Genomic DNA, 13676 nt, shown 5'->3' with positions numbered 1-13676 from the left:
ATTAAAGAGAACGTGCATTATATTAGTTTTTCAGCTTAAGAAATGTTCTTTACAAAGTTTTAAATTTTTTTTTTTTTTTTAATTAGTTGTATTTTATTTTCATGAGCGTTTACAGGTATTTTATTTTGAAGAAGTGCACAAAGAGAACGCAAATCTTTTTTTTCTTAAAAAAATTGCAATAAAAAATGCAATCCAGATCCGATTCGGCTCAAACTCGATAAATATCAGTCAATTATGAACTGAGGAATGGATTTTAGAAATTTTGCTAATGATGAGATGTGTTTTGATTTTTCAAACTGATCCAGAATCAGTTCATTGATCCCTTCCAAAATTAAATGGCATGAGGTTTAACTTTGGTTCAAATCTTGTCAAAATCTGTTCAGTACTTTTGATGCAATCCTGCTAACAAACAAAACAAATAAAACAAATGGCAGTAAAGGTAAAAATCGTCACTTCTGCAGAACGCAGCACTAATATTTTTGGCAATTTTGGTGAGTCAGTTCAAATACAGGTCCATGAATATTTAGTCAAAGTCCTTTGAATAGAAAATACATCTTTTCCTGGTAAAAACATGCTGGTGTGGGACTAGACCACAGACCTTTGTGCAGCACAGCATTAGCAGGTTTGTTTCCACCCAGAGACTCTTTGGAAAGATGCTGGTGAGATTCTGCCAAACACTCCACCTCAGCAAAGCGAGTGTTGAGAGCCATGGCGGGGTGAGTGGCGTCCTGGGTCATGTTCAGGTACGCCGCCCGCCGCAGCTGCTCCTCGATCACTAGCGCTTGCTCCAACAGCTGAAGAACAACGACATCTATGGGCTGAGATTTGTGCCACTAAAAACTGAATTTGAATAGTTGCGATTGAATTTGGAAGTAAAAACTTGAAACTAAATTTACAGTTTTGAAACTGAATTAGAAACCTGAAATTGTGTTTTTTTTCCTGTTCAAAAATTCATCTCAGTACATTCCAAAAGTTCTATCTATTTCTCAAAATCAATTACACTACACGGAGACACACTTCCGGTCCATAAGGTTGAGCAATCAATCACTGATTTATGGAACTCCTGTTTACGTCTACAAAAACTCCTTTATGGCCCATTGTGGGTGTGACCGCCCACATTGCGGCACCCGCACGGCAGATTGGACAGTGATGGAAACCCTGCTAGTGATTGATTGGTCAACCTCGCAGACCGGAAAAATATGTTGAATTTTTGAAATTTTTTTCAACAGGAAAAAATAAAATTTCAAGCTACTAATTCAAATTTCAAGTTGTTACTTTCAAACTATTCAAATTCAGTTTCTAGTGGCACAAATCTCAGCCCGTATAAATCATGTGGTCAGGGCGACATCTGTCTGTTGGTTGAGCCGTTAACACTGTACACACAGTACTTGCCTTGAAGCGGCGAGCCAGGAACTTGTTCTTCATCTCCAGGTAGTTGCCCTTGTGCACCTCAGTCTTAAAGGGTTCATTTAGAATAACGTAATGCGGGTCATTCTGAATGTCCTGCCAGCGAGCGTAGCCATGTCTGAGTTTGATTCCTGATTGAGGAAATCAACTGTGACTACCTTTTTTATATCATTACTTCATCATATACCACCGCTGCAGCTCCCTCCTGTCGTGAGGGATTACACACGCTTCACCTCGCACTACATTAACTTGTAAAAGGATACGTTACGATGCCTGCCAGCAGCCAGTAGTCATGGCGACGGTGCCAGATGTCATGCATCTTTCCAGACGATAATGCTGCTCGCTCCTCAGTTTGCCAGAGGGTGTGCAACTCTGGCAGCAAAAAGGGAATGGAAAGTTGAAGTTAAAAAAAACAACATTCAATTACACGCTAAAGTCAACATATTAGCAGGATATCAAAATGTTTAGTCAGGCATGTAGACAAAGTTCAATATTTACTTTTCTTGTAACATTAAAAAAAAAAAAAAAAAGAAGCTAAAACTGTTTTACAACATGAGTTTCTAAGAAGCATTATTTCTGTTATCATTTTATTGTATTATATTTCTTATATTGTACAACAGTGGTCTCCAAATTAGCTGGCTTAACAGTAGAAGTACTGTTACTTGATTGAAATTGTACTCAAGTACAAATACAAATAATTCAAACATAAAATATCCAAGTACAAGTAAAAAGTAGCTCAATTAAATAGTACACAAAGTAAAAGTTACTAGTTACTTTCACCCCCACGTTTTTTCTTTGGTAATAAATCTTGCCACGGTTCCCTTGCATACAGTAAACATCTCATGTATAAACTTACAAAATGTTGCACAATTGGAACTTAATTTATTTTGCACAAAGGCATTTGTATGAAAAGATTTGCCATCATGTACAATTTTAATAACACCAATGATTTAAATTCAAAATAAAAAAAATAATAATCAGGCTCTAAGTATACATTTACTTTTATAAATTTATAAACTCTAAAACTGAGAGAATAACCATCATTCATTGCTGTTTTGGCGCCGTGCATTAAGTTTAATCTGATTGGTCGGCTATGATGTGATGCATTTGATTGTTGTCTGGTCATTTCTTTTTTTTGCAGTTTCACAATTGATCATTTTAAAACAAAAAAATTATAATTTATTTAGTAACGTGAGTATTTGTAATCTGTTACTTTCACCTCTGCTGATAGCGGTAGTCAAAACATAGCGGAGCCTCCTCAGGCAGAGGCCTTGGTGAATGCTATCAGTGTACGATGGTATCTGGCCTAATTAGGGCGTCTGACCAGAACCGACCATGAGATAGTTCTGTAATTACTCATCATCATTGTCGTACTCAGGTCCAGTCTGGGTCTCAAGACCACATTTTGAAGATCTTGGTTTTGTTTCAGTGTCAGACCAGATCTGATCTACTATTCTTCAATGTCATTAATGTGATAATAAGAAGCACTTCCTGAATAATTCATGCTGTAATTTGACTTCAAACATTTAGCATGAGCATTAGCATTAGCTCACTGACTGTTTAAGTTTCTTTTGGAAATCTTTTCCAGTGCCTTATGCAAAAACTGAAACATCGGTCCATCTCATTTCTAGTCAGAAATACCCTTGAACACTTACTTTAGGCCCCATTCACAAATGACACATTATTTTCAGATAATTAGAATAATTCTGGATTTATCAGTGGCTTTTAAATACATACAAGGATTTATTTTTTGCAAGAATTTAGTTGAACAAATTCGTCAAAATTAGATGTTTTTTTGTATGTTTGTATTGCTTTGTCTGTCAACCATTCTTGGTCTTTTCTTTTTCTCGGTGCATTTTGGAACTATTTATTGGTTATCCTCTTTGATTTCTATGAGAACTCAATGTTCATGAACGTATTTTTGTTTAATTGTGTGTCACTGCCATCATCTTTTTCTTTTCTTTTATTTGTATATTTAACATTGCATCACAAATTTCTATCGATAGAATTCTATCATAGTAAACATATTTAGCGTACAAGCTAAGGCGTTAACCTTACCTGTAAAACCTCCATCAGCAATATTAAACATAAACTTTGCTTTGTATCCGTTCTTCTCCTCCTTTCTGCTCTCGTCCATTCCTTCCAAAGTGTCTTTATCACCATTTAATCGACCCTCTAACGCATCGTTGCTCCTCACATCATCTGCAACTGTTACAAAAAGGAGATTTAATTCCCAACGTGACTTACTGGGTTGGCTAAGAATAACTAAGTGAATAAATAACTTGGCGTGTGTACCTGGCTTGTTTTCCTTGTCTTCAGTTTTGGGCTGAGGTGACAGAGTTTCCCTGTTATCTGAGGATTCTGTTTCTTTGCACATCTCTGCTGTATAAAGCAGACACAAACGTCACATTTAGCAAATATGGTGTGAGTTTAAGGATAAAACGTGCACCACTCACTCTTCTCTGAGCACTGAGTGGATGAATTCTCTGTCTGTTTAGACTCAGACACTTTAGGGACAGCAGATAGTTCTGGTTTTAAAGAGGGGGACTCGGTTCTGTTCCCCTCGTCTCCTGTTTTCTCCTCAGAGCTGGACTTGTTCTCCTCTGCATCAGCTGCAGGTGCTGGTTCAGTAGCTGCAGCCTGAGGAGAGACCAGGAAAGGAAGTATATAAATAAAAATGTCTGGATTTCTGAACCAAAATGGACCATGGTCCAGAAAATTCTGAAATGTATACCAATTGTTCCATGATTATTCAATAGATACATTGTATATTTTTAGTTTGATCGGATGAATACTTTATGAGATATGGACAATTTAGTGAGGGGGGTGTGTCCTTATTTTTCTTCCATTTTCAGCTTCCAATATCTCAGGAACTACATCACATAAGAAACTGAAATTTTGTATAATAATACAGCTCCACCTACTCTCTCAGAATATACACAAATATCTGCTATACATCCTATCTGGTGGACATGCCAGCACCTCAAAAATGGAAAAAAGTTTTTTCAGGGTTTGGGTCTGGAACATGTTTCGGCCTTCAGTAAATAACTTAGCAACTTAGCATATGCCTCAGCTCCCTGTAATATGATCAGCTTTGAGCTAAGAACATAGACTGTTCACATCACTAATGATTAGCCACATATATCCATTGGTTCTTATGTGACAATCTCTTGAATTAAAAAAAATATTTTTTTTTTACTATTTTCATTGTCCCATAACTGCATGTGGGAATTTATGAAAAAAAAAACCCAATCTCTGTTATAATTTATAGTATAAAAACGACTCTTTCTGAGGATATTTCACCATTCAATATTGAAAATCCTGTACATGAGGTCATTGTCGCTTGCCTCTGTGTCTTACAATCATTTGTCCTATTATAATAATGTAAAGACAGAATATTCAGAGGATAGAGAAGATGAATAAAGCAAACAGAAAAAGGACATACTTCCTGTTCTGAGAGTTTCTTTGCTTCCCGTTCTGCGTTCTCCTTGTCTTCAGTCGTACACAAAAAACCCTCGGTCTTCTCTGTGGTTTACAAAAAGCAACACATCCGCTTTCATTTCTATTCTTTGCATTAACGCTACCTTGAGGTCAGAAAACACTTCCACTCACCTAATGAGACGGGGGTCCCTGGCTGGGTCGCAGCCGGACTGGCTTGAACAGGCGTGTTGGAATCGGACGAGAGGCTCTCGGTCAGTTTTTTAAATTCCATTCCAATGGGAATCAGATCTGGGGAGCTCAGCTTCCCATTGACATGTTCAAACTCCTGCACCTACAATAATAGAAATGGCTGATTCAGCTAAAAACGACATCGGAATATGTGGGAAAAACTAAGAATGCGTCACATCAGTGCATAATGGAGAGGGAAATGTTCACCCTTCAGTTATTATTAGAAAGTAGGGGTGTCTCAATCCGATATTGATATTGGATATCAGTCCGATATCAGCCAGAAAACAAATATCGGATTTTATTGGACTGCATCTAAAATCTCTGATATATATTACATTATATTTATTCAATTGTAGAATACTGTAGAGGGTTAGTTTTTCTCATTTCTACTGTTGCTGACTATTGTTCTCTCTTTGAGTAACATCAATTGATCAAACCTTTTCTGACATTCCACACTATAAAATAAGCAATAAAAGTATGTATGATTTGTGCTGGTATCATTTCAAATCGATATCTGTATCGGCCATTACTCAAGGCTGCAATATCTGTATCGTATCGGAAGTGAAAAAGTTGTAACGGGACATTCCTATTAGAAATACTTCAAATTAAGAACAGTTTAACTGACCTGAAGTCAGGATGAAAATGTGAGATACAAAAACCAACAGTGGTTTATTTAATGGTAAACAATACAACAACATATTCGGGGAAGATTTACTCAAACAATTTGCATCAAAAAAGACGTGCGTAATCATATCCGACTAAACCCACGCAATCAGGATTGTGTCTGGCAAGCATGCAACATACGGCGTACAATTTAGCTTATTTGCCTCTGATCAATATACAATGTTCAATTCATATTTTGTTCAATATTTCCATTGTCTTTTGATACAGATTTTTCTTTTTCTTCATATATTAAAGAATAATTGTGCATTTTTTTCTCCTGATTTTATACGTGTTGTCTTCATTTCAAATTCTATGTGTTTATTGAAAAGGGTTATACGAGCGTTCCCTTCTTGCATCTTTAATGTTGTTTTTTTCTTTAATGTGCGCTAAAAAAATAAATGAAAACATGATATTAGTATCAAGCTCAGTTATTTTTATAGTGCGTTTCATTCTAAATAGATTTATATTTGAGAAAGTGAATCATTAGAATACAGTTAGGATTGTGTGTTTTACATTTAAACAATATATTTTTAATCAGTATTATTATTATTATTATTTAATCAATTACTAAACATTTCAGCCAACCCCATTTAAATTCCACAACCCCAAGGTTGAAAACCACTGCCGTAATGAATACACTGAAAGAAATGAGCTTTTGTGCAGCTATGCTAATACTGTAGCAGAGAGGGAAGTGCTCCTCGAATTCTAACTCGTCTTCAAATTTAATTTTGTGCTTTCGCCCACTCAGCTCTCCATGTTGAACACACGCGCAAACGGTCTGAACCACATCAGCACGCGCTGCAATAGTATAGGTACGGCTCAGCAGGGAAAGAAATAGCGCCACCAAAGTATTTAGGCATGCACGAGACAATCCCCCCAGTTTCTAGGTAAATATAACTCAATATCTTTAGGGTTTAAATGTGATTGAATGATACAGTCGTATTGATGAAAGTCCTTTTCTAAACAACACACACTTTCTCCTCCAAGAAAAGCAGATAAGGAAAACCTTTTGTCTCCGTCTGACAGACTCGCTAACAGTCAGAGTTTCTTCCTCTGTCGGTACAAACGCACAAATGTTACCTTTTTCCTGACAAGGGACATGACTCCAATCCTAGTGAGAACATGTTGACGTGACAGCCCCTCGCGTGGGACTCCATCTGCAAACGTCTCTGCTCCGTCAGCCCCAGGCTCACATAAATGTCTCATGAACAGAGAAACGTAGGCTCTGATGAGCAAACACAAGACATGGAGAAGAATATCTCATCATCAGCAGAAAGAAACGGCAAAACGCGACTGCTGCTTTACTCACAGAGAGGAATGATGTTTATTTATCATTAAGATTGTAGATATTAGATTTAACATCAACAAAGAGGCTGACTCAACACAATTAGTAGAAAATGTCGGTTATCTAATAATCCTGGCAAGGTGTGACCTGTATTCTATCCAACACTTCCAGCGATTGTTCACATTTTTTATTTACCTATAATTATTAATTTAGCATTTTTAATAGGCAAGGCAAGGCAAATGTATTTGTATAGTGCATTTCATACACAAGGCAACTCAATGTGCTTTACATGATAAAACATTAAATTGTTTAAAATCAATAAGAACATTTAAAATCATCAGTAAAATCAATTAAAATCATCAGTAAAATCAATTAGAATCATCAGTAAAATCAATTAAAATCATCAGTAAAATCATCATTACATCAACAACATGACAAAAAATCTCCCTCTCAATCATATGCAAAAGAGAAAAAAAGTGCCTTTAACTTTGATTTAAAAATGTTCACATTGGATGCTGACTTCAGCTCTGCTGGCAGTTTGTTCCACTTCTTTGCAGCATAACAACTAAAAGCAGCATCACCATGTTTACTGTGAGCTCTGGGCTCCACTATCTGACCTGTGTCCATAGATCTGAGAGACCTGCTGGGTTCATACCTGACAACATGTCACTGATGTATTCTGGACCAAACCCATTCACAGATTTATACACCAGCAGCAGAACTTTAAAGTCTATTCTGAGGCTGACTGGGAGCCAGCGTAAAGACTTTAAAACTGGAGTAATGTGTTCTGACCTCTTTGTTCTGGTTAAGACCCGAGCTGCAGCGTTCTGAACCAGCTGTAGCTGTTTGATGCTCTTTTGGGGGATTCCTGTCAGAAGACCATTACAATAGTCCAGTCTGCTGGATATGAAAGCATGGACCAGTTTCTCCTGATCTTTCTGAGCCATTAAACCTTTCACTCTGGAGATGTTCTTTAGGTGGTAGAAGCTGTTTTTGTGATAGATTTGATCTGACTGCTGAATGTAAGATCTGAGTCAATCAGAACACCAAGGTTTTTGAATTGGTCTTTAGCTTTTAAAGATCGAGACTCAAGATAATTGCTGACATCTGTCCTCTTTTCCTTGTTACCAAAGACAATCACTTCCATCTTGTCATGGTTTAGTTGAAGGAAGTTTTCACTCATCCAGCAGTTTACTTTTTCTAAACAGTCACACAACACCTCAATGGGACCATAGTCATCTGGGTTCAGTGATAGATATAGTTGTGTGTCATCTGCGTAGCTCTGATAATCAACCTTACAGTTCTGTAAAATTTGTCCTAAAGGAAGCATATAAAGGCTAAACAGAAGAGGTCCAAGAACAGAGCCCTGAGGAACCCCACAGGACATTGGTAATCTGTCAGATTCAAAGTTTCCAATGCTTACAAAATAGCTTCACTCCTCCAAGTATGACTTAAACCATTACATTACTTTTCCATTTAGTCCAACCCATGTTTGCAATCTGTGCAACAAAATTGTATGATCTACAGTGTCAAATGCAGCACTTAGATCCAACAGAATGAGAACAGATACTTTTCCTGAATCAGTGTTCAACCTTATGTCATTGATCACTTTGATAAGAGCAGTTTCAGTGCTGTGATGAGAACGAAAACCTGACGGAAATTTATCAAATATTTTGTCGAATGCTAAGAATTGACTCAGTTGGTTGAAGACCACCTTCTCAATGATCTTGGCCATGAATGGAAGGTTGCTGATTGGTCTCTAGTTAGCCAGTATAGAGGCATCCAGTGTTCTCTTTTTTAACAGAGGTTTCACAGCAGCTACTTTCAGGGATTTTGGTACAGTGCCTGATTGGAATGAGCAGTTAATTATCTGACACAAATCAGTGACAATTGACTTTACAACAGTTTTAAACAAGTTTGAGGGTATTGTGTCAAGGCAACACGTTGATGGATTCAGCTGCTGAACAGTCTCCTCTATTGTTTTTGACTCTAACATTGTATCAATCAATCAATCAATCTTTATTTGTATAGCACCAAATCATATCCAATGGTATCTCAAGGCACTTTACAGTAGAGCAGTCTTAAGGACGGACTCTTCATTTTATGGATACACACATATGCATATATACGTATATACACATACATATGTATCCCACACCCAACATGAATTCATCATGGAGGCAAGGAAAACCTTCTGTTAAGCAGCAGGAACCTTGTGTGGATCCCATTCCTATGATGAACAGCCATCCACGTTATGCTGTGTTGGGTGTGTACAGAGAAAAGGGTGGAGACAGAGCCGCTGAGTCTCTGTAACTCCACACTGAGGATCCCACGGACCTGCAAGACAAAAGCCAGAAGGAGTACAGGAGCAAACACACAAGGGAGTAAGCAGACATAGAGGGAGTGTTTGAAAGAGGAATGGGACCCTCTCCGGTCCCTCTCTAACCTAAATGACCTCTCTCTTAACGCCCTCTCCAACCTCTCTCCAACCGAGCATGCCAGACCCCCCCCCCCGGCAGTCTATGCCTATTGCATCTTAATTATGAGCTATGAGCTGGTTCCTAACTAAAAGCTTTATCAAAGAGGAATGTTTTGAGCCTAACCTTAAAGGTAGAGAGGGTGTCTGCCCCCCGAACCGTGGTTGGTAGATGGTTCCAGAGAAGTGGGGCCTGATAACTGAAAGCTCTTCCTCCTATACTACTTTTAGAGACGAATGGAACAACGAGTAGTCCAGCATTTTGAGAGCGTAGTGTTCTGGGGGGATTGTATGGCACTACAAGCTCCTTGAGATAGACTGGTGCCTGTCCATTTAGGGCTTTATAAGTGAGAAGAAGAATCTTGAATTCTATTCTATATTTTATGGGAAGCCAATGCAGAGAGGCTAATACAGGAGTAATGTGATCTCTTCTCCTAGTTTTAGTCAGTACACGTGCTGCAGCATTTTGAACCAGCTGAAGTGTCTTAAGCGACTTGCTCGGGCAGCCTGCTAAAAGAGAGTTACAATAATCCAGTCTAGAGGTAACAAAAGCATGGACTAGTTTTTCGGCGTCGCCCTGAGACAGGATAGATCTGATTTTAGCAATGTTACAGAGATGAAAGAAGGCAGTTCTTGAAGTTTGTTTTATGTGAGAGTTGAAGGATAAATCCTGATCAAATAGAACCCCAAGGTTTCTAACAGTTGTGCTTTGTGCCAGAGTAATGCCATCTAGGGCAGTTAGGCTAGCATAGGTTTCTCTAAGGTGTCGCGGGCCCAGTACAATGACCTCAGTCTTGTCTGAGTTGAGAAGAAGAAAATTTTGGTCCATCCAGGCCCTAATGTCCTTTAGACAGGCCTCAAGTTTAGATAGCTGATTTGTCTCACCTGGCTTCATTGATACATACAGTTGGGTATCATCAGCATAGCAGTGGAAGTTAACAGAGTATTTTCTCATAACATTACCAAGGGGGATCATATAGATACAGAAGAGGATTGGACCTAGCACAGAGCCCTGAGGAACCCCGTAGCTTACTTTAGTGTACACAGAAGACTTATTATTCACGTGTACAAACTGGTACCTATCAGATAGGTAGGACTTAAACCAGTTTAGGGCAGTCCCTGTGATTCCAAGTAATTTCTCTAATCTCTCTAGTAGAATATAGTGATCTATAGTGTCAAAAGCTGCACTAAGATCTAATAAAACCAGCACTGAGAGTCGTCCTTCATCTGAAGCCCAGAGTAGATCATTAGTTACTTTAACTAAAGCAGTCTCTGTGCTGTGTTGAGCTCTAAAACCTGACTGGAAGTCCTCGAACAGGCTGTTGTTTTGAAGAAATTCACAGAGCTGAGCTGCCACAACTTTCTCAAGAATCTTTGAAATAAAAGGAAGATTAGATATAGGCCTGTAGTTTGCTTAAGTGCTGGAATCAAGAGTAGGTTTTTTGAGAAGGGGTTTGATTACAGCTACTTTAAAGGACTGTGGCACGTAGCCTATTGATAGGGATATATTTATTGTCTCCAACAAAGATGGGCAGACTAGGGGAAAAACTTCTTTAAACAGCTTAGTTGGGATCGGATCTGAAAGGCAGGTCGATGGTTTGGAGGATGAAATAATAGAGTTAAGTTCCTGAAGTCCTATATGTGTGAAACAGTTTAGGTTAGGCCTATTTACATTTAATGGTACAGCAGGCCCAGGTGAAGGCAGGGAGTGGCTAATTTTATCTCTAATCTTGTGAATTTTATGGTTAAAAAATGTCATAAAGTCCTCACAGCTGAGGGCTAGAGGAATCATGGGCTCAATAGAGCTCTGACTTTGTGTTAGCCTGGCTACAGTGCTGAAAAGGTACCTCGGATTATTTTTATTTTCTTCAATTAGTGAGGAGTAGTATGTCGATCGACTATGTCGTAAGGCTGTCATGTATTTACTATGGCTTTCTTGCCAAAGTATTCGTGACTCCTCTGTTTTATTGGAGCGCCACATTCTCTCTAATTTACGGGTTGTCTGTTTGAGTGTGTGAGTTTCAGAGCTAAACCACGGAGCTTTCCTCTGACGTTTAATAGTTTTTTCCCTCAATGGGGCAATTGAGTCCAAGGTGGATTTTAGTAGACTAGCAGAGCTATCGACAAGCAGATCCAGTTGAGAGGGGTTATAATTAATGTCATAGTTATTTATTGGATGGTGCACTGAGTGTAAGGCAGCAGGAATGGCCTCTTTAAATTTAGCCACAGCACTGTTGGATAGATTTCTACTTGTAACTATTTTATTGCACAGTGCGAGATCCTCTAGGATAATGTTAAAAGATATTAAAAAGTGATCTGATAGCAGAGGATTTTCAGGGTAGACTTTTAGTTCATTAATATCAAGGCCATATGTTAGAACAAGATCAAGAGTATGATTTAAACGATGAGTAGCTTCATTAATAGTTTGAAAAAAGCCAACTGAGTCTATTAGGGACATAAAGGCTGAGCTCAGGCTATCACTATCTTTGTCCACATGGATATTAAAATCTCCTACTATCAGTATTTTATCAGAACTGAGGACTAAGTTTGATATAAACTCAGAGAATTCTGACAGAAATTCAGAATAAGGGCCTGGAGGACGGTAAATTATCGCAAATAAGACTGGCTGGCAGGTTTTTGATTTGGTATGAGATAAATTTAGAACCAGGCTTTCAAAGGAAGTGTAACTGGCCTTTGGTTTAGGATAGATTAGGAGAGAGGAATGATAAATAGCTGCTACACCACCTCCACGGCCTATGTCTTGTGGCATATGAGTATTTAAATGACTGGGAGGAGTGGCTTCATTTAAACTAACATATTCATCTTGATACAGCCATGTTTCAGTTAAACAGAATAAATCAAAGTTATTTTCTGAGATAAGGTCATTTACTAGTAGAGATTTGGATCTCAGTGATCTAATATTTAATAGAGCACATCTAATGGTTTTATGTTTTGGTGTTTCTAGATTTGAGATTTTAATTTTTTTCAGATTTTTATAATTGATAGCTCTTTTATTTGATTTTATGTTAAAATCATTGTGAAATATGGGTCGGGGGACTGACACCGTCTCCATAAAATAATATTCATCACCATCACAACAGTTGTCATGGCGATGAACACAGCTATCCTGATAGCAATGGGAGGGAAACTGTAGTTGACTCATCCCTCAGTGATTGAAGCTGTTCAAGCTTTTTGTGATTTTGCTTGTTTGTTCTGATGTTTGACCTTATTGATTGTATTTTTTCATTGAAATATACAGCAAATTCATTGCATTTTGCAGCTGACAGTAATTCAGGGGCTATCTGATCTGGGGGGTTGTGAGCTTTTCAATTACACGTGCGAGAGTTGTTGACATTCTTGGCAATAATTTCAGAAAAGTATTGCTGCTGTACAGTTCTAGATGAATTTGGAGTTTTGTTGATCTCCATTTACGCTCAGCTCTTCTACAGTCAGATTTCAAATTCTGCATTATCTCAGTCCTCCTCCAAGGTGTTTTCTGTGTGTTATGTGTTGTGTCGCAGATACTGAGTATCTGCGACATAAACAAATGCCCTGTAAAATGTAGTAATCAAACCACAAATAAATGAATACGGTCACTGACTGTAATCTAAAAACTATTACTTAATAATAATCACGACAAAACAATGCAATTCTGCGACACAAGTCATTAAAAAAAAAAAATACGACCTATTTCAAAATTTAGAATAATACAACACCTACAGGTATAGTGCAAATGTCTTGAGGGAACAATAACAAAAATGGTGCAAAATCCAAAAGCAATGCAAAACAGTGCAATCTAAAGTTAAAATAAAATATAAAAGTTTCAGTACAAGGAAGTTTCTACTTAGTAACAAAAATATTAAAACCAAAGAACACAATGTACAAACAACACAAACAGAATTATATAGAATAGAACAAGAATTAAAATAAAATAAATATAAATATGGGCAAGAGATTAGTAGGTATAGTTACAGATTTTTAATATTATTATTCAATTAAGAGAAAACATGTACAGTGACTGTAAAGGGTGTGTTTCACGTTTATTATACCTTTTTAAATTAAAATTGGGGGGGTACAATTCGGCGCCCTAGGCGGCCGCCTGTGTTGCCTGTTGGGAAGGTCGGCCCTGTTTATCATTAATAGCTTATCAGAAAGGTTTGTATGGTGCATTTTTTG

General features: G+C 37.8%; 1 protein-coding gene across 2 annotated transcripts in view; it reads right to left on the bottom strand.

The window, feature by feature from the left end:
• The window catches only part of chd5 (chromodomain helicase DNA binding protein 5), a 72965-nt gene that overhangs the window by 8075 nt on the left and 51214 nt on the right, over positions 1-13676 (bottom strand). For both annotated transcript variants that reach the window (XM_028446013.1, XM_028446015.1), the window contains 9 exons: positions 6820-6964; positions 5020-5179; positions 4853-4932; positions 3864-4047; positions 3703-3789; positions 3466-3615; positions 1671-1779; positions 1393-1525; positions 599-794 (listed from right to left, as the gene is read on the bottom strand). In XM_028446013.1, the coding sequence (XP_028301814.1) occupies positions 599-794; positions 1393-1525; positions 1671-1779; positions 3466-3615; positions 3703-3789; positions 3864-4047; positions 4853-4932; positions 5020-5179; positions 6820-6964 (1244 nt within the window). The remainder of the gene's footprint in view (positions 1-598; positions 795-1392; positions 1526-1670; positions 1780-3465; positions 3616-3702; positions 3790-3863; positions 4048-4852; positions 4933-5019; positions 5180-6819; positions 6965-13676) is intronic.

This window comes from Gouania willdenowi, chromosome 5 (assembly GCF_900634775.1).
Source record: "Gouania willdenowi chromosome 5, fGouWil2.1, whole genome shotgun sequence".
In the NCBI taxonomy this organism is placed as follows: Eukaryota; Metazoa; Chordata; class Actinopteri; order Blenniiformes; family Gobiesocidae; genus Gouania; species Gouania willdenowi.
The sequence above is the reverse complement of the archived record's forward strand: the minus strand, read 5'-3'. Positions and strand labels throughout refer to the sequence as shown.